Below are 21,151 nucleotides of genomic sequence, written 5' to 3' on the forward strand. Positions count from 1 at the left end.
AAGTGGCAGATATTCCTCCTCGGATGAGAGCCATGTTTCGGTGAAACAAATAAAATCAAAAGAATGATTCATGGCAGACAGGAGTATCTGAATTTCATCAAACTTGTTACGTAAACTTCTCGCATTTAGGTGAAACGCCGACAGTTTACAGTTCTTACTTAACTGCGGAACATCTTGAGAAAACTCAGAAACTGAAAACAACATTTCAAATTAGAATAGCCAAGGATTGCAATGCATCCAGCTATTACATCATGTGAGGCGGTCAAGGTCTTCCTTCTCGCGGATAACAATCGCGCTTTCACCGCTTGCGCGCCTCACTAGGACTTTGCCGTTGACGTGCCATACAAACTCATAGCCTGAAACGGCTGCCCATTCCTTTGCTGTGGTGCCATACAAACTTATAGCCTGAAACGGCTGCCCATTCCTTTGCTGTGGTAAGGAGGTTGCGGGAGTGCCTGGTCATGTCCTCGCAGATATATGTGTTATCAGTTACGTCATTCAACTCCTTGTTTGACAGCCAGTTATCACGTATTTCTTGGGACTGAAACAGGAAAATCACGCCGGGCGTCTTGCCTGCTTTCGCACGTAGTCTGTGTACATTTGTGATGTCGTTTCGGGTCACCGGCGGCACTTTAAGTTTCAGTGCTACTTCGTTCACTTTCTTCAAAAGATCTTCGTTTTCGCTAGCGGGGATGCCATGTATTTCAAGGTTTAGGCGCCGGCTGCGGAATTCGAGATTATCTAGGTCTTGTTTGATTTCAGTAAAGTCTTTACTAGGGCACTTTTTCTCGAGTTCATTCACTCTTTTCGTCAGATCTTTTGTCAAATTTTCTTGAGTAAGTAGCCTTGTCTGGAATTCGTCAAACTTATCTGACAGCATCTGCACTGAACTTTCCAAGCCTTCTACTTTGCTAGGCGATGCTAGGATTGCATCCATTTTTCGTTCCAGTGAGATTAGGTGTTCCGCTATGGTTTTTTCAATTTTTTGTCCTTCAGCAGCTAACTCTGAGGTCTCATTTTTAGCCTTATCACCTTTACAAGTGCAACATTTCCATTTCCATGCCTTCTTTAGCTTTTTTTTTCGCGTTGTATGTTCCTTCAGTTAGATTGGAGCATTCATCCAAATGAAAGAAATTTGCACTCACAGCATCCGAGTTGAATGTCATCCTCGTCAAATTCTCGTCTGCACGCACAACAACGCAACTGGGACACGGCTATCTAGAACAGACACTGTTTAACATAGGGACAACTTCTGGCAGCAGCGGCAGAGAGCAAGGTACTTAAAGGCAAAAAAAGCCACCAACCTGCAAAATTGAGAGTAAAGCTCACTTGAGTCCGTACCGCGCTGCCGCTGCTGCCAAATGACGGGCTACGCCCCTCGTTGATTATCAGTTGGCGGTGGCGTCACTTGCAAGAAGGTGATGTCGCTCCCAATTTGGCCTTCACTTGTAACCGCTGGAGACAGGAGCGGATTGGCACAACAGTTGCAGTCCAGAGAATGGTGGTCCAGATTTTCTTCAGTTGAGGCGGAAGGGTTCCTTGCACAGGAGTACGTTCTGCAAAATTGAGAGCAAAGCTCAGTTGCGTCCGTACTGCGCTGCCGCTGCTGCCAAATGACGGGCAACGCCCCTCGTTGATTATCAGTTGGCGGTGGCGTCGCTTGCAAGAAAGTGATGTCGCTCCCAATTTGGCCTTCACTTGTAACCGCTGGAGACAGGAGCGGATTGGCACAACAGTTGCAGTCCAGAGAATGGTGGTCCATATTTTCTTCAGTTGAGGCGGAAGGGTTCCTTGCACAGGAGTACGTTCTGCAAAATTGAGAGCAAAGCTCAGTTGCGTCCGTACTGCGCTGCCGCTGCTGCCAAATGACGGGCTACGCCCCTCGTTGATTATCAGTGGGCGGTGGCGTCGCTTGCAAGAAGGTGATGTCGCTCCCAATTTGGCCTTCACTTGTAACCGCTGGAGGCAGGAGCGGATTGGCACAACAGTTGCAGTCCAGAGAATGGTGGTCCATATTTTCTTCAGTTGAGGCGGAAGGGTTCCTTGCACAGGAGTACGTTCTGCAAAATTGAGAGCAAAGCTCAGTTGCGTCCGTACTGCGCTGCCGCTGCTGCCAAATGACGGGCTACGCCCCTCGTTGATTATCAGTTGGCGGTGGCGTCGCTTGCAAGAAGGTGATGTCACTCCCAATTTGGCCTTCACTTGTAACCGCTGGAGACAGGAGCGGATTGGCACAACAGTTGCAGTCCAGAGAATGGTGGTCCAGATTTTCTTCAGTTGAGGCGGAAGGGTTCCTTGCACAGGAGTACGTTCTGCAAAATTGAGAGCAAAGCTCAGTTGCGTCCGTACTGCGCTGCCGCTGCTACCAAATCATCCCCAAACTAACGGACTGCCGGAACGTCTAAACAAGACGCTTGCAGACATGCTTTCCATGTACGTGGACGTGGAACATAAGACCTGGGACGACGTCCTGCCCTATGTCACGTTCGCGTATAATACAGCCGTGCAAGAAACCACCAACATGACACCCTTTAGCCTCGTTTATGGCCGTCAGGTGACGACAACACTCGATGCCATGCTGCCCAATGACGACGACCACCCATATTAGGACGTTGCATCCTTCTTACAACGCGCAGAAGCTGCCCGCCGACTCGCACGGCTTCGTATTCAAGACCAACAGAGCCAGGGCGCGCAACGCTACAACTTACGGAGGCGGCTTGTTGAATACCTCCCGGGTGATCTTGTCTGGGTTTGGTCCCCAATCCGACGACAAGGCCCAAGTGAAAAGCTCTTGCGCCGCTATTTCGGTCCTTACCGAATTGTGCGACGCCTTGGAGCCCTGAACTATGAAGTCATCCCCCATGAACCTCAACAATCTCGCCGCCACCCCCGCCCTGAGGTGGTCCACGTCGTTCGCCTGAAGCCCTACTACGAAAGGGCGCACTAGATTTTCTCGAGACCATTCCTGTGTTCGTGGCGGCATCGGGTCGATGCCTTCGGTGGAGGGGGCTAATGACGCCAGCGCTCGTGCAGACAGAAGCGCCTTTCCAGAAGAAGAGGAAGTGTGTGTGTGTGTGTGTGTGAAAGTGCACCTGGAAGCGCACGTCTGGGCTACGCCGCTGTTGACCCTCAGCCGCTGATTACCACCGTGACAATACCACGTCCGGTGCTCTACAAACTGAGCTATGGAAACGGCTGTCCAATTTTCTCCTTTCGGAGGTATTTATGTGTAGTGTAAGTTAACCTTGAGAGTGTTCACCAGCGCCACCCTCGTTCATAGCAGCGGACGTAGTATGACCTGTGTTACCGCGAGTACCACGTAGAAACGTGATCGAACCTTGAGGGCGGAAGCTGTGTGCGACCCCTCTTATGCTCCCAATGGCGACAAGACTGACAGATTCGAAGACAGTTCGGTGGACAGTTTAACCGCGCCGTGAGCGAAGGAAGAGATACATAGAGGAGCCGTAGTGGAAGACTGCTGCTTAATTTACACCATCTGGGTGTTTCTAATGCCGCTGATTTCGCACAGACCACGGGTGTCTTACGCGTTTCTCCTTCATCGAAACGTGGCCGCCGCGGCCAGCATTGAGCCACCGCGGCTGACTCCCCTGGTTTTTGCTACGCGTTAATGCGCAGCAATGCAAATAGTTGCTACGCCTTAGTGCTACGTTCATCAATTACTTTTCACCTCTTTAAACTGCATCAGACGAAGTGTAAGCCCACTACTACAAACCTTAAACTACGCCGCGTCTGTTCACGCACCAAGTGCTTTATTGTTGATGATGCAATAATTTAATGACCCTTTCTGGCTTGCTTTGGTGTTATAATTTCTTCGCGCTTTTGTGTGTGTAATCTTACATCTCTGATGGAAATGCACTTTTTTGTACTGTTTGCAATACAATATGCTGTATGCACAGTCACAGCCACACATACGCAGTTGAGGCATAGCAGATACATAATTAATACGAATCCCATCAGTTCATTCCATTCTAGTGCTACGTTCTGCGCCCAGCTTAGCGGGCACTTATGGCCATAACAGGTACGACGTTGCGGTTGTGACGCTGTTGAAAGATAGAAACAAATAGGGTCAATAAGGAATGACTAAATTGCCTTTGTCTAGGAGGGAATATCCTGACCTACCAACGCATGATGCTCTATGTTTTCTTCTGACGCAGTGCATGTTGCGCTGAGAGCAGAATTTTACCATGCGTTCTGGGCACTGCGTAGGGTCTGAAAGAACGCCTGTTTAGGCGAAAGAAAAACCGAAAACGTGAGAGACGTCGAACTTATCGATAACGAAGTTCCCGAGTACGTGGGCGTTGCTCTAGATTTACAAACGAAAGAAACAAGCCTGTTAAGCTTCTCTCATGAAACATATGCGCACTGGCATTCTAGCATCCTAACCTGCTATGCTTACTTTGTGGCCTGTGCACCTATAACCATATTATGTAAATGTTTATTAAGGGCAATATTAATTGCAGCTAAAGAGAGAGGTATAAGCATTGAGGCCAACAAAAGCCATTTATAGGTTGAGTGGTTGTACCTTCCAAGCAGGAAAACATTACACAGTAAACCAAAAATAAAGATGACACACGCAGCTTATAATGCCGAAGGAATGTTTAATGAATGCCATGATACTCAGAAAGAGCGAATTTTAATTGAACGCAGAGAAATCCTAAATGTAGGCAGAAACAGTTGACCAAAGGTCCAACAAATCATGATCAGCGACCTTAGCATTTAAATGAAAGCACTCGAGCTAAAAGTGAACTAATTCCAATGGAAGTGATATCGTGACGTATAAATAAATATGCAATACGAATAAGGTGATAAGAAAGGTAACAAACGATTACAGGTTTTCAGTATGAAATATTGCGTCAAAAAGAAATGCTAATTTATAACTGTTACTCCTTATAATCAGGTGTATTATACTTCTATGATTCAAATAAATAATCATAATCATCAACGTCAGCAAGCTTATGTTGACTGCTGGACAGAAGTCTCTTTATATCTCCAATCCGCCCTGCATCAAGCCTGCATGAATATCCATATCGCTGCTGATATCCAAGCCTCAATTACTTACCTGAACCTTTCTCTTTCATTTTAATCTGATATAGATGTTTCTGAAACCCCGCAGATTATTGGTTCTCTATGTTCCATATCCAACTCAGGTCCTTTTCTTCTTGTTGATCTCAACTATGCTACCACTCACACCCGTCTGTTCCCTACTGTACGCTATTACATTTTTGTCCTAACGTTAAAACTGCTTATTTTCTTTCCAAAGCTCCTTCAGCTATCATCAGTTTTTCAGTCACTTTTGGGAGTAGTTCGCTGCGTTACACCTCTAAAGGCTTCCAGCTGCAGTTCTCGGATCATGATACTTGTATTTTGAATTTGAATGCTCGCAGTGGTAGGCCAAAACGCAGGAATAAAATTGACCAGAAAAGGTTTCATGACTATTACAGAAGAGCATTACTTTTTGCACGCAATGTCATACTTGTCTAAAAATACAAGTGATTTTTATGCCGTACTGACCTCTTACCTTCACCACCCCGCCGCGGTGGCTCAGTGGTTACGCCGCTCGGCCGCTGACCCGAAAGACGCGGGTTGCTGGCTTGCGACCAGCGAAAGCTGGTCGCAAGCCAGAGAATGGGTCGGAGCCAAAGGTTCACAAAACAAAACAAAGTTTATACAGCAATTGAGACGATACAGAGGGTTTCACAAACACTAGTACAAAGAGAAAGTGATTAGCAACACAATGCAACTAGTGCAAAGTTAAACTCGAGAGAGAATACAATTCAAAGGCAATATTGCACCTAAAGTGCACTAACACAAGAGAGAGAGGTAAACAAACAAAACACAATTTGTTCACCGGGCACTGCGGCAGTCCGACGACCGGAGTTCCACGACGATGCCGTCCCGCAGACTGGCGACCGTTGCCTCGTTGGTCCGATGCTGGCCGAGTGGTGTTTCCCCGGGAGTCGAACGGGCGCGCTTCGATGAAGCTTAAACGGCGGTCCGGACTAATTGACAGCGGTCGACGCCTTCTTTTATAGGCTCGCTCTCCCGTCTGTTCGTTGTACGCGCCAAAGTAGGCGCGCACATACACGCAGCATTTGCAGTGCTGTCTCCGTTCTCTCTTCTCACTGGCCGCGCGTCCCCATTGGTCAGAGTCAGGAGTCGTTTCGCGAAGGTTCCAGCGTGTTTTAGCGTGGCGCCGTCGTGGCGGCGTCGCCGACGCCCGAGTGCAGAGGAGGGGGACATGTCTTAGCGCACGCAAGGCTTCCCCCTGTTCCCCCCCGTCAGCTGTAGAACCGACTCGCATGTTCGAGAATAATCGGCGGGGATGACTCATTTCCTCGGCGCACGCCGCGGCGGTGGAGAGAGAGGCACGCGCTCGGCGGGGGCTTTCGCTCTCCCCCGTCGGGCTCGCGCCGGCGAGACGCCGTGCGCGCGGCGGTTTTTCTTTGTTTGTTCCTAAAATGCGCCGAATTTTGTGACACTGCCCCTTCCTTTAAGAATATTGTGTAACAATATTCACAAACCACAAAATTCGCGCGCACATGCATGCGCTCACAAAGTCAGTGGCGAATGCCAAAATACATACATCAATACTTGATGCTTTAAGATACATAACACAGTGCAATAGACAGAGTGCACTCCAAACTTCACAACACTTCAAAGCACGCCGCGTTTCGGCGGTAAAATTCGCGCGCACATGCATGCGCTCACAAACTGCATGTGAAAATACATACATCAATACTACGATGTTTTCACATACAAAACTCAATGCAATGTTCATAATCCCCATAAAAACACGCTGCGTTTGGGCAGTGCATTAACACAACATTGCATACAGGAGGCACACAAGTATGTGGCACACTTCCGCCTATACTCCCAATTTCGTCTTACTGGGTTCAGGCCGAACAGGCTGGCCCTGTTCTAGAATTGGGGAGCACTCCTGGCTCTCCTTCCTACGCGACTCTTTCGCTCTGTCAATGTCTGCCTCTTGGCTTTCTGCCCTGGGAAATTCTTTCATATCCCAAGCATACAAAAAGTTTTCGGGGCGGCATGCACACGCGAACAAGACAATCGACATGTTCCAAGGCACTTGCATCATAACGCAGAGGCTCACGATAAGAACCGGTGTGAACACACTCCTGGTCTCCTTCCCGAATTCGACAGTGCGGCAGGAAAACAGCCGAAGCAAGGTGCCGATCAGCACTAGAATCGTTTCTAAAGCCTGCATTACGCTGAACTTAGCAGAAATTCTAGACACGTTGTTTCCACGTGTCCTTCTTTGGCTTTTCCTTCCTTCCTTCGGCATTCGTGCTCCGCTGCGGCCACTTGCTGGCTTATCCTCCAGCTTCTCGTAGCTGTTTGCTTTGTTCGAGCATGTTTCTTGCGAAGAGGGTGTCTCTTGCGCGGAACGTTCCTGTGCTACATTTTGCCGTTCTTCCTTCTTGGGGGATTCTTTTATTTCTTCCTTTCTTGCGCTAGCTCGCTCGCGCTTCCTTCGCCGCTTTTTTTCCTGTCGATCACTGCGATGCTCTGACGTGCAGGATTCGCATTTTTCTCCCTCGCGGCGACCGTCTGGGTCCTTGGGAAATTTTGCCCCCTTGATGTTACCCAATATGAGGTCGTATATGGGGCGTTCCATGAAAAGTGCAGTCAGTTTACCGCTGTAGTAGGGAGTCTGCACCTGTACTCTAGCTTCTGGTAAGCGCTTAAAGGATCCGTCTACTAGCCGCACAAGGCTCTTTGCTCCAGTGAGATCCTTATCTCGCACCAAGCCTCGCTTTATGATGACCGCGCTGCTTCCTGTGTCTCGCAGCACTGAAATTCTTCGCGGCCCTACTTTCCCTTCCGAGACAGGCATCCTGTGCATTCCGGCTTCGGGTCGCGCGTTCACTACGGCGTTCACGACGGGCACCTTCTTGCCATTCTTCAGCTCGACAAAGCCGTTTTCGTCTTCTTCCTCCAGGTGGTCACCTGAGGAGGCCTGCACGCACGATACCTGGGAAGCGGACTTGCCCGGGCTGGAACAAGCCGCGGCTTTGTGTCCCTTCTGGCCGCACTTAAAACAAGCTGTCGGGCTACCGTTCGCAGCGCTGTTGCGGCAGTTAGATGCGTAGTGGCCTGTCTTATTACACAGGTAGCACTTCGGTGGAGGCTTTGGGCTGGATCGAGTATCGCGGCTGTCGGATTTCTCTGCGCTTTCAGAATTTGCATTCTTAACTTTACTCAGGTTAGTTCCTCCTTGGGCTTCAAGAAATTGGTCGGCAAGTTCTAGCATTTCAGAGAGGGCCTTGGCCCTTCTCTCCTTGAGGTATAGCGCCAGGTTCGGGTGACAACTGCTCTGGAATTGTTCCTTGATCAGCAGTTCGCGGAGTGCACTGTACTCCTGTGCGATTTCCGACAGTTCCGTCCACCGATCAAAATAGTGGCTTAATCGCGCCACATATTGGGTAGCCGTTTCTCCGTCTGTGGGCTTTCCTGTCCGGAATTTGTTCCGAAATCCCTCGGTGGTGAGTCGGAATCGTTTAAGCAGAGCGGCTTTCACCTTGCTATAACTTGCTGCGTCTTCAGGAGACAGTCGCCCGAATACACTTAGTGCCTCACCGCTCAGACAAGTGCTAAGAACGGTAGCGCATTCACTGTCTGACCAATTCTGGCTCACCGCGATCCCTTCGAATTGCTTGAGGAATGCGTCCAGATCGTCCCTTCTTTCATCAAATCTTGGAAGCAACCTGCTGGCATCTATACGCACGCTGCTACCTTCCTCTCTAGTGCTCTGAACTACAGCTGAATGATTTGCACCACGTTGCAGTTCCAGCTTCGCGGCAAGCAGCTTCATTTCGCGTTCAAATTCTCTCTCTTTCTCTTTCTCGGCTTCTTCTCGAGCCTTCTGCCTTTCCTTTTCAATTCTCTCTCTCTCTTTTTCGGCTTCTTCCCGAGCCCTCTCTCTCTCTTTTTCGGCTTCTTCCCGAGCCCTCTCTCTCTCTTTTTCGGCCTTCTCTCTTTCCTGGTCCACCCATTTACGCAGTCCAGCTCCAGACAACCCCATCTGGGTGCCCACCTCTACAAGCTCCTTTAAATTGATAGTTGGAGGCCGAACTCTGTACTCAAGGCAACGAGTACCTCTCCACGGTGAACCTCACTAACCGCTTCGGCGCGGCACCTCACAATATCGCTCTGCTGTTAACACTCGTTTACGATTCGTAAACTCCTTCCGACTCTTTCTCCGTTCTCTGTGCTTGCAACACCAAACGTCCTGTCGCGGACGCCAGAATATATTGTCACCCACACTTCGCGCACTTTTAAGTGGGAAGCTCCCAGACACCCTTAGAGCGTGTGGGGGTAGCGGTCTCGGACTCAAAGGAGATGCCCTCGACTCAGCGTGGCAAGCTCAGCGGAGACCAGCCACCAAGTGACAAGAGGTTTTTGGGCGTTCGGTGCCCAGCTTTCGCTGGTCGCAAGCCAGAGAATGGGTCGGAGCCAAAGGTTCACAAAACAAAACAAAGTTTATACAGCAATTGAGACGATACAGAGGGTTTCACAAACACTAGTACAAAGAGAAAGTGATTAGCAACACAATGCAACTAGTGCAAAGTTAAACTCGAGAGAGAATACAATTCAAAGGCAATATTGCACCTAAAGTGCACTAACACAAGAGAGAGAGGTAAACAAACAAAACACAATTTGTTCACCGGGCACTGCGGCAGTCCGACGACCGGAGTTCCACGACGATGCCGTCCCGCAGACTGGCGACCGTTGCCTCGTTGGTCCGATGCTGGCCGAGTGGTGTTTCCCCGGGAGTCGAACGGGCGCGCTTCGATGAAGCTTAAACGGCGGTCCGGACTAATTGACAGCGGTCGACGCCTTCTTTTATAGGCTCGCTCTCCCGTCTGTTCGTTGTACGCGCCAAAGTAGGCGCGCACATACACGCAGCATTTGCAGTGCTGTTTCCGTTCTCTCTTCTCACTGGCCGCGCGTCCCCATTGGTCAGAGTCAGGAGTCGTTTCGCGAAGGTTCCAGCGTGTTCTAGCGTGGCGCCGTCGTGGCGGCGTCACCGACGCCCGAGTGCAGAGGAGGGGGACATGTCTTAGCGCACGCAAGGCTTCCCCCTCTTCCCCCCGTCAGCTGTAGAACCGACTCGCATGTTCGAGAATAATCGGCGGGGATGACTCATTTCCTCGGCGCACGCCGCGGCGGTGGAGAGAGAGGCACGCGCTCGGCGGGGGCTTTCCCTCTCCCCCGTCGGGCTCGCGCCGGCGAGACGCCGTGCGCGCGGCGGTTTTTCTTTGTTTGTTCCTAAAATGCGCCGAATTTTGTGACACCGCGAGGCCGACATGGAACCAGGCCGACATGGAACCAGCGACATGGAACCAGCGTTATATTATTCAAAAAATAATATAAAACTGCAACGATAGCTCAGACACCCATGTTTCTTGCACACAACCAGTGAAAAAACTCAGATATGCATACGCGAAACTACCCACAAAGCATGTAGTTTGGGAAGAACTAACAATATTGTGTTGAATCAATATGCCTAACACGATTCGTTTCTTCTTTTTTCATTTTTTGTAGCACGAACTCGAATTAGGCACGTTATTGTCAAATCCCCACCAAAACCCAGGAAGGATAGCCAGTCACCTGCGCACGTCATCAGTCCATTAACTACTTCACATCTCATGCCTCTTCCTTCGCACATATGTATGACAATTTGACTGCAACCTGGGATCATTGTTGAAAGGGCTAAAAATTGACGGGGCGGTTACCACTGCGCAACAGGAGATAAAGGGACCGCTATTACGGCATTTGTATTTCGCGATATGCCGAGGTACAGAAAAATTCCAGGGGCACACTTAAGTGTGATTAGGTGCAGTAATGCAAAAGCATTTCTCTTACTGCTGCCGATCATGTCGGTAGTGCTCGTTTCCTTATGTGTTTGTCATTTATGACTCGTGTTTTCGCTCTAAATTCGGTTCTACCGCATCCGAAGAAGTGGGTCCCGTTGCTAGAGCGTCTAGTAAGCACACGAAAGGAGCAATTCATTTAATAAATTAACTGTTTCAGAATAAACAATTATTTATTAATTCGTCAATTTCATTGAATTACCTATGAACGCAAGAAGTATTTAAAAATTGATTTAATTTATAATTAGGTCAGTTAATTGTTCAAATGGACATCCTAATGGAAATTGAAAAAGCCTTCGAGAATATTAGCCACGACTAAATCCTTCGCACCGTAGCTACCACGCGTTGCGGGATGCGCAAAAAGGCGGTACAATCAAGCCTTGTTAACACAACGTACGGCCCAGATCCAACTCAGCAGTATATCACCTCCATTCTTCGATTCTCCTCCGCCAACCGAGATACTCCACAAGGGCCCCTTTTCTATATGTATATGTATATATGTATTTACATATATATAAGGTATATATATAAGGTATATGTATCTACATATTTACAAGTAGCGAGAAGCACGATACATGGCACGATGTATCTCAGCAGGAAAAAGACACAGACACAGGAGACGGGAGCCCTTAAATAGAGTCGGCACAGACTCCCGCCCCTTTTCGTCCAATCAGGAGCGTCCTGTTGGCTGATTGGCCGGCAAGGCTTGAACGCCAACCCGGGTAGCGTTCCCGTAGCTGTCCGGCCCGAACGCACAACGCGCTCCACGATGACGACGCGCAGGCTCGGAGAGACGCCGGCTTGGACGCCGTCCTTGGGGAGAGTCTCTGTAGCTCACCGGCCGAACGCGCAACACTGGGAGCGTTCCGGTGTTAGAAATTCACGTTCACAACAGCTCGCCCCCGCCCGGAAAATCGTGCACGAAGGGAAGAGGTCCGCAGCCACTTCGCGAAGTGCCGAGGTCGGGGCTTAGTCTTTGTCCGCCGGCCGTCATCTGCTCGCCAACCGGTCTCTTCAGGTCTGGAAGGGAGGTGGTCTGGACCGGACACAACAGCAGCCAGCAAATGCCCTTCCATCTCCCTAGGGATCTGCCAGGCTTCTATCTTACCAACAATTTCGCTGACAGGCGACAGGTTCAATCGCGAGTGCACCGTCGCATCACAGACTACTTCGCGAGTAGAAGAAAAGAAGACTACAAAACAGAAAAAAAAGTAACAGCCCGTCCAAATCCCTTCTATTCCTTTCCCTTTTCAGAAGCATCGGCTTAAGCCATCTGCGTTGGCGTTTGCCTTTCCTTTTTTGTACTGAACCTCGAAGCTGAATTGCTGCAGAGCAAGGCTCCAGCGCAGGAGGCGACCATTTTTGCCCCACATGCGTTCTAGCCAGGTTAGAGGACAGTGGTCCGTTTGTACGATGAACTTCGTACCAGACACGTAGCAGGCAAGTTTTTGTATCGCCCACACCAGGCACGCGCATTCCTTTTCAGAAGCGCTGTATGCTTCTTCCCTGGCAGTGAGCTTCCTGCTTACATAAAGGATTGGGTGTTCGTTACCTTGATCATCTGTCTGGCAAAGCACAGCACCCATTCCCCTGTTGCTCGCGTCACACTGGATTATGAACTGTTTTGTATAATCCGGGGACTTTAACACGGAATCCTTCTTGAGGGCTTCCTTTAGAGTGAGAAAGGACTAAACCTCAAACTGACAATGTACAGAAGTATAAATGCGAGATCCAATCCGTTTGAAAACCATGCTTAGATTCAAGGAAGGTACTCGCTTCTATTCTTCAGTCGCGCCCTGCTTGGTCGCTGACCGACAGTAGCTTTAGCAGGCGGTACACGACAAAAACCGAAGTTCTTAAGTGGGCGCTGACCCCTGCGAGCTCCAGACGCCACACGACAATGATTCGTTCCGCCCTCGGCCGCGCGTCTCCAACGCCTGAGCAGCACATAAAAAGTTGAATGCGAGAGGGGGAAAGATCGAATATGAAAAAAATTCCTGGGTGCCTTCCTTTCTCAGTACCTGAACACCCTTCCTTTCCTTTTTTTTCCCAGGATTCTTTCACGCGGTAGCAGTGCGCGCTGCTTTGTGGCTCACTGCGCGTTTCACTCCTCGTGCAAAAACTTCTGCAGTGTCGCCACAATGGAGCAGGCGGCATTCGCTTTCTTTGAACCCATCTAGTCAGTTTGGCCTGCGTGCGGTGCCTATCGCATCTGGAGTGCCGTGGTGAAAGTCTTGCACGATTACAATGTTGACGTGCCTTCACCCTTATGACATTTTTGGCCCGTCCTTTGTCCTTTCTCTGTGGACTACCACTTGGCTTGGCTCTCCTTGCACGCAGCCGCTTTTCGGAAACTGCCCTAGCAGTTCTTTCTTGCACACCTCCCTTTCTCGTGGTGCCCTCACCCTTCACATCCGCTTTTTGACTCAGCACCGAGCCACCTTTCCCATTTGGATTTGAACTATCGGCTCGCGCTTTCGATGAGTCACGGCACGTCGTAACCTCAAATTGTTCCGACTGCACTTTACTTTCCGCTGAGTCTAGCAACCTGCTCTCCTGAGGATTGCTATCCGACCCCATGAAACTAACTACCTGGCCCGCAACTCTATCTGAACCACACTCATTGGCTAATGTTGCGTTCTGGCCTGGAGTTTCAGCGACGCACTCAGGTGACTCGCGGTCACTCTGATTACAGCAAAGTGTGTCCAATAATCGCCTACTATTGCTCACCAGCCGCATCGAAGGAGGGTCTCCTTTGAATCCTTCACTGCGCTGGCCTGTGAGCTCACTACTCTCTTCCTGAGAGATAACTGACTCACTGTTAAAAGCAGCATCTGCTTCTGGGTTTAAACCTTCCCTGCCGTTACTTCCCTGAGCAACGGTTGTGTCCTCAGCTGACCAAGCGGGGTTCCTAGGCTGGTCGCTGACACACAGATGGGAGCGCTGCCCCCTTTTATCACTTCGGACTTTAGCGTCCGCCTCTCCTTTTGGACGGTCGTCCCCCTTTACTGCTCCGGCATTCTTAAAAACTGGCTTCGCGCCTGTTTCGTCTGCTCTATGCCTAGCGGGGTACCGTTGCTTGTACCTGTTGCTTGTACCACGACTTTCAAGCAACACGCGGCGTGACGCATACTCTTCCGCGAGTTCAGCAGCCTTCTCAAAAGTGTTTACCTCGGCCCTGTCGAGAATCCACCAACGCATTGGATCCGGAATTGTGTCATAAAACTGCTCTAGACACATGCATTCCATGATCTGCCCTGCGTCCGCGTGAACGCCTGCGCTCTTTAACCACTCCACTAAGTTTGTTTTCAAGTTATAACCAAACTCGAGGTAAGACTCTTCTTTACACTTAGTGGCTTTTCTGAAACGCTGGCGAAAAGCCTCGGCAGACAGGCGGTACTTCTTTAGGAGGCTTGCCTTCACGGTCTCATAGTCCTCCGATTCTTCCGCATTCAGTCTCCCGATCGTGTCCGCTACCTTACACGGCAACAGGGTCAATAGTTCCTGTGGCCACCCGTCTTTCCCCAATAGCCTGTTGATGTTGACAGCTGCCTTTCAAGCGCTTCCGGACAAGCGCGCAGTCGCTGTCTTCATGGACTTCGAGACGGTGAGCCCGCACGCTTCGGTGGAGGGAGGACGAGCGCGAGTGACAACGGAAGCACTCCAGATGAGCTCCGCTGATTTCGTGTCTTCACCCTAGACAGTGAGATCCTGGTATAATTTCATCGAGATCACGGGTTTCCTGAAGAGGAGAGGAATCCAGGGACACCAACCAGAAGTACGCACGACGAATTTTGACCATTTTAGGTCATCTTTTCCCTGCGACCAAGCCAGATGCCTCACTAGGCCTACCGCGCAGCGCCGAAGAACACGGAGCTCCGCGTCGCAGTGGCGTTCGCCACCTGCGTCGCAGCAGCGTTCGCCAGCTGGGCCGCGTCGTGGACCGTGCCCGCGCGCCGTAGTTCGTCATGAAGGTCACCGCAGAAGGCATCCCAATTTCTCAAGAAGAATTAGCAGCCAGTGATTGGTTGACTAAAGTTAACAAGCTCCGGGAAGCGCGAACAACATCAAGGCCATCCGTGCCCGATTTCCTTGGAGACAAAGCGGGACCGAGCCAAGCGTCCCAAATCACCAATGGGCTGCGTGTGAACAAGATGACAGCTGAACTCACGCCTCGGCAGCGAGGACGCCTACTAGCCAAGAAATCTGTAGCTTCGAACCAGCCTCGCTTACCCAGCAACGCTCTCAAGCTGATTGTGCGCCCACGCGGCGGACTGCTACTGTCCAAGATTACAACCTACCAACTACTGGAAGCGATCTGCACGGCTACTCACTTCACCAGGGACGCTGTTCGTCACGAAGACCTAATACAAGCTAACCTGATTCAGAATACTTTCGCGTACTGCACCCCAGTCGTCGAAAGAGCTGAACGGGTCATGCAACTCAAAGAGATCACCGTCGACAACAAGGCGTATGAGATATCCGTCTACTGCGCTCCAGATGATAGTTCGAGCCGCGGTGTGATTCGTGGCGTCGATCTCCGACTGGATCGAAATACAATTCAAACAGAGTTGCAAGACAACCGTAACCCACCCATTGTGGATTTTCGGCGGCTCGGGAACACCACCGCTGTACTCATCACGTTCGCTCAGCCCCAAGTGCCTACCTGGGTCTACTTCTGCAATAGTCGCCATAGGTGCAACTTATTCAAGAAGAAATACGAGGTGTGCTATCGCTGTGGTGAGCTCGGTCATCGAGCCGACGTTTGCGCAAGCCCAACTACTAAATGTAGAGGTTGCGGACTATCCAATCCTACCAAAGACCACACGTGCAAACCAATCTGCCGCCAGTGTGGCAAGGAACATCTCACGGGCGATAGTCGCTGCAGGGAAATCTTCAGGACTCCTTACGAAGTCAAGCGCAGGAAGTGGGAGAAAATCCAAAAAGCAGAGGCAGATAAACTCAAGTCTCAAGAGACCGCCATGCGGGCCACGCTCCAGCACATCAGCCGATGGGACCGGTAACGCTCAGATAGCCAGCAACGGCAGCCCCGAGACCGCTCGAGTTCTTTTCCGCCACTCAAGTCTCCCGCTCCACGGATGGGGTTCAGGATACCTCCCGGACCAGGCCCCGGCCACCTGCAGTCGTCCAGCAGACACGGGCCTCTTCTCAGCCTCTGCAACAGCCACCTGGGCTACCACCATCACTACCCGATCTACGAGAACGTCATGAACCGGTGAGTACGCAGGGAGGGACTCCCACTACTCCAGACACACACAAAGCAATTATGGAACTGACAGCAGTCATCCAACAACTGATACTCAGAGTAGAGGCTCTCGAAAAGCTAACGGCCACAATCACTCCCCCGTATCCGCAGGGATCACCTGAAACAGTACCTATGGATATCGCTGCCCCCAACCGATCCGCACAAAAACCCAAAGCAACGCCCGACACTGACTCCCCCACGGATGGTTGGCAGGCGCGTTTTGTCAAAATTGAGGAAAGCTGCGCCCTCAGTCAAACTCTCATCACAGCTTTAGAAGCACACATCGAACGCTCACTCCACACAATCGGCTCACAAGTCACAGGACAATTTGAGATTCTGAGCAAAACTATAGAAGCACAGGGCAAACTTCTCGCTGCTGTGGTACCCGCGGCCCCTGCGCCAACACGCGCTCCAACCCCACAGCTTTCCCAGCCTAATCATGGCGAACAGCTCGGGTAACACCACCATCTGGCAGTGGAACTGTCGCGGGTTCGCGCGTAAGCGTCCGGTCCTCGAGCAGTTCCTCACCGCGAGTGATCGCCCCGAACTAATAGCCCTACAGGAATGCGACAAGAACACGCAACTTGCCGGTTACACTACATACATATCGGAACGAGCAAAGCCTCGATTAGCCACTCTCGTCAAACGTAATCTCACTGTCCTCCAACACAATTTAAATCCAACTTTCCCCGAACACGTCTTCTTAGAAATATTACCTCGGCCCTCGCGCAAGCGTCGCACCAGTCTGTTTGTAATTAATGTCTATAGTCCTCCCCGAGCCCGTAAGGATATTTTCGGTCCTCTTTTCCTCAAAGCCCAGCAGCTAGCGCAAGGACAACCCCTCCTCATCCTCGGTGACTTCAACGCTCATCACCGTGCTTGGGGCTACCACTACGACTCGACTAAAGGCCGACGCCTTTGGAATGACTGGCATACGCATCAGCTGACCCTCATCACGGACGTCTCCTACCCCACTAGACAAGGTACGGGCCTACACCGAGATACAACTCCGGATCTTGCCTTTACGACCTCCGCAGTTAAAGCTACTTGGTGCCACACTCACGAAAATTTCGGGAGTGATCACTTTGTGCTCGAGATTGTCATACATGAGCCCACCAGGCAACGTACGCGGAAGGCTCAGGTGATTAACTGGGACTCTTTCCGGATGCACAGGGAACAGCATGACAAACATCCCACTATTACTAACATCAAGGCGTGGACAACCGAAATTGTCAAACAAGTGGCCGACGCCACAAAATCTGTCGAGTTAGAGGACACAGTTCCCCACTGCGACCGCTACTACGCCCATCTATGGGAGCGCAAGAAGTCGCTCGAAGCTCTACTTGCCACTCGGAAATGGGACCGCGATATCCGACGTAGACTGGCGCGCGCACACACGAATATCGAGAACTATGCAATCGAACTCACTCGACAGAGCTGGTACAACACTTGTGACCAGATGAACAAGACTCCAAACACTCGTAACACGTGGAACCTCCTTCGACATTTACTCGACCCAGCTGGAGGCAAACTCCAAACACGCCAACAGCTCGAGCGAATCTTCCACCAGTATCCTGGCACGCCAGACGAGCTCAAACAAGAGCTTATAAATACTTACATCCGCCCCGAACCAGCAACCAACCTCCCCTTCTATCAGGGCGCTGACAATCCCGGCCTAGACGCTCCAATCACTCTTGCGGAGGTCCGAGCAGAACTAAGTCGCCTCAAGACGACTTCAGCGGCCGGTCACGACCGCATTTCAAATAAAATGCTTAGGAACCTGGACGACGCATCCATTCATGCTCTTACCGACTATCTTCAAGAAGGTTGGGCCAGCGGTACCATCCCTCAGGAGTGGAAATGCTCGAATCTAGTCTACATCCCCAAGCCGGGAAAACCACCAACCTTGGCCAACCTCCGCCCCATCTCTCTCACGTCCTGCGTTGGGAAGCTGATGGAACACGTTATCCACACCAGACTCTTGAGATACCTCGAGGACAACCATCTACTATCAGACACAATGTTCGGCTTCCGCTCTCATTTAACGGCCACGGACATTATGCTTCTTCTCCATCATCAGGTGGTCATGAAACGTACACTAGACACGAAAGTCATCGTCGGCCTCGATGTTGCCAAGGCATTCGACAACGTCCTTCATGAAGCGATCCTTCAACAACTTCAGGCTCTCGGTGTCGGACATCGCACGTATGCGTACGTCCGAGATTTCCTCTCCGACCGCACAGTACAACTAAACACCGGGACGGGAGATCCTTCCATCATCTCTCCAGGAAACCGTGGCACGCCCCAGGTCTCCGTGCTTTCGCCGATGCTTTTTAACGTTGCACTAATAGGCCTTCCCAAGCTACTCGCCGATATCCTTCACCTGCACCACAGCATTTATGCTGACGACCTCACACTTTGGATCACGCACGGCAGTGACGGCCAGATAGAGGAGACTCTCCAGACCGCAATCAAACGGATCGGAGATTACCTCATGACAATTGGTCTCACCTGCTCGGCGACAAAGTCAGAGTATATAATCATCCCGTCCCCGGGACGACGCCCTCCAAATATACATCCTGAGATCAACCTCCAGGTGCAAGGTAACCCGATCCCTCGTACAGATCACATCAGGATCTTGGGCTTACACCTACAGGCCAACGGTAGCAACAACACTACGCTCCAACGCATCGACCAGTCGGTGGTACAGATCGGACGCCTCCTTAAGCGAGTTTCCAATAAGCATCATGGTATGCAAGAGTCCAACCTCCTGCGCCTCGTTCAAGCCTTCATCTGCTCCCGCATCACCTACTCTGCACCCTACCTACGTCTCACTCGTGCCGAAAGCGAACGGCTAGAGGCGTCACTCCGAAAAGCGTACAAGACGGCCTTGGGCCTTCCCATGTCCACAGCTACGCATAAGCTCATGGCTCTCGGAATCTCCAATACCGTGAGCGAACTTATTGAAGCAACCCTCACTGCCCAATACGAGCGGCTCTCACTCACACACGCTGGCCGAGCGGTACTGCAGCAAGTTGGGATCTCCCCGCCGAGAGCGGCCCCAAGTTATGCTGAACTTACCCCGGAATATGGCCAAAATCTCCGCATCCCTCCCATTCCCAAACGGATGCACCCGGAACACCATGCCGAGAGACGGGCCGACCGTGCACGTCAATTCGAGAAACGCTTCAGCGGACGTCCGGACGTCACGTATACAGACGCCTCTTACCATCCCTCGAAGCCAGCGACGGTGGCGGTAGCCCTCGCCCCTCACCGCAGCTGGTACACAGCCTGCAGCATTCGCAATGCAAAAACAGTCACCGCAGCAGAGGAGGTTGCCATTGCGCTAGCGCTAGCTGACCCTAATACCAAAGTCGTCATCAGTGATTCTCAACAGGCTATCCGCAACTACGATGCTGGCCGTATCTCTTGCCAGGCGTCACACATTCTCCTTTCTACTGCACCCTCTTCCAACTCTCGCTTACTTCTTTGGGCCCCAGCCCACGAGTCGCTCAGCGGAAACGCACAGGCGCACACACTCGCCCAAGATCTCAGCTGCCGAGCAGAGTGTGTGATCGGCCTCCCTGCTTCCTCTGACACTAACATCTCACGCGCTTCTCTACTCACCACTTACACGGACATACTACAGCACTACCGGCTCGAAAGATGTCTCTATCCTTCCGCACACCGTGATCTAACAAGACGCGAGGCCGTTCAATGGCGCAAACTACAAACTGGCAGTTTTCCATACCCCCTCTTATACAGCAAGATCTTTCCGCAACAGATAGACCCCATGTGCAAACACTGCTCAACTCCAGCCACTCTCATACACATGGTGTGGACTTGTACACATCACAACACAAACAACCCAAACACCCCAGAGACGTGGGAGTCTCTCCTGCGTACTTCCGAGCCGGCAGACCAACGCCGGCTTATCCAGCGCGCGGTGGAGGCCGCGACATCCCGAGGGATCCCCGCCGACCTCCTCTAAGCCAGCGCAACCGGTCCTTGGACTGGTTCCCTGTTTTGGGAGAATAAAAGAAATCACCACCACCACCATCTTTCCCAAGATTGTTTTTTTTGGCATGTCCTTTCAAAGTTCACCAAAAAAATACCAATGTCCTCGCCTAGCTGGAAGGGTTGCATGAAATCTTTAATTTTGATTTTTTCCCTTCCTCCTGGGCTGGGGGATGGTAGCTGAGTGACGCCGGCTTCGGCTCTTTTCGACTCCGCGTCCAGTTTCCTTTGATCAATTTCCTGCTGTCGGCGTGCTAACTCGAGCTCCTTCTCTCGAAGCTGAAGCTCGCGATCGCGTTGCTTCTGTTCCAGCTCGCGCTGTTCCTTCTCAGCCACTTCCCTTTCCTTCTCAGCCGCTTCCCGTTTCTATTCAGCTGCTTTCCTTTCCATAATCAATTCCCATGTCTCGATAAGCTCTTCATCGTCCGCACCGCAGGATATTATTGCCTCTATGATTTGCGGTTTCCGCACGGCCTTCCCAAGTTCAACCCCTAATGCTTTGCTGATCAAAATTAGATCCGGCTTTTGCAAATATTTCAGGTCCATGATGCGCTCAGACACTCGACCGGTCCCCTATCTCTTCTTAGCAATGCGTACAACAATCAGTACTTACAGCACTGCCAAAGAAAGCCTGGCACCATTGACGCTAAATTCAAAAGCCTGGCAAAATACCTCAGGGAAGAAAGGTCGGACACTCACAGAGCCACGATCATGGGGTCCACCAACGTGGGAGCTCTTGCAACTGCGAACGCTGCTAGGCGATGCGAAGAGCTGACTTCGATCCCAGCGCTGCCATCCAGTTGTTGAGACGCGGGCTCTCAGTTGCCGTCGGGACGCGGGTCCGCTGTCGCCGACCAGCCGGAGCAATGAAGAGACGGGGGGTTAAGGAGCAGCGTGAAAAAAAAGGTATATGTATTTACATATTTACAAGTAGCGAGAAGCACGATACATG

The 21,151-nt window shown here is 51.1% G+C and overlaps 3 protein-coding genes across 3 annotated transcripts; 1 reads left to right on the forward strand and 2 right to left on the reverse strand.

Annotated features, from left to right (window-relative positions):
• Positions 1 to 249: 249 nt before the first annotated feature.
• On the reverse strand, positions 250 to 943 carry LOC149324361 (uncharacterized). The gene is made up of 2 exons (XM_089565579.1): positions 406 to 943; positions 250 to 356 (listed from the first exon to the last, which is right to left on the reverse strand). Exons 1-2 carry the CDS (start codon positions 935 to 937, stop codon positions 250 to 252), a joined length of 639 nt encoding a protein of 212 aa, XP_089421705.1. The 5' UTR covers positions 938 to 943.
• Positions 944 to 1,369: 426 nt separating this feature from the next.
• On the reverse strand, positions 1,370 to 8,854 carry LOC149324362 (uncharacterized). Its single transcript, XM_089565574.1, has 2 exons — positions 7,554 to 8,854; positions 1,370 to 1,556 (listed from the first exon to the last, which is right to left on the reverse strand). The coding sequence occupies exons 1-2, from the start codon at positions 8,852 to 8,854 to the stop codon at positions 1,370 to 1,372; spliced, it is 1,488 nt and encodes a 495-aa protein (XP_089421700.1).
• Positions 8,855 to 18,070: 9,216 nt separating this feature from the next.
• Positions 18,071 to 20,173, forward strand: LOC149324363 (uncharacterized). The gene has a single exon (XM_089565573.1). It carries the CDS (start codon positions 18,137 to 18,139, stop codon positions 20,171 to 20,173), a length of 2,037 nt encoding a protein of 678 aa, XP_089421699.1. The 5' UTR covers positions 18,071 to 18,136.
• The last annotated feature ends 978 nt before the right edge of the window (positions 20,174 to 21,151 follow it).

Source organism: Amblyomma mixtum, unplaced genomic scaffold (assembly GCF_055824585.1).
Source record: "Amblyomma mixtum isolate Tamu unplaced genomic scaffold, ASM5582458v1 scaffold_46, whole genome shotgun sequence".
Lineage (NCBI taxonomy): Eukaryota > Metazoa > Arthropoda > Arachnida > Ixodida > Ixodidae > Amblyomma > Amblyomma mixtum.

Bases quoted from the DNA above. Each gene is read 5' to 3' on its own strand.
- LOC149324361 (XM_089565579.1), bottom strand. From the start codon at position 937: ATGGATGCAATCCTAGCATCGCCTAGCAAAGTAGAAGGCTTGGAAAGT. The intron at 357-405 runs GCTATAAGTTTG...CAGCCGTTTCAG, and splicing joins GGAATGGGCAGCCGTTTCAG to GCTATGAGTTTGTATGGCAC.
- LOC149324362 (XM_089565574.1), bottom strand. From the start codon at position 8,854: ATGAAGCTGCTTGCCGCGAAGCTGGAACTGCAACGTGGTGCAAATCAT. The intron at 1,557-7,553 runs GTCAGAGCATCG...TCAATTTTGCAG, and splicing joins GAAAAATGCGAATCCTGCAC to AACGTACTCCTGTGCAAGGA.
- LOC149324363 (XM_089565573.1), top strand. From the start codon at position 18,137: ATGGAACACGTTATCCACACCAGACTCTTGAGATACCTCGAGGACAAC.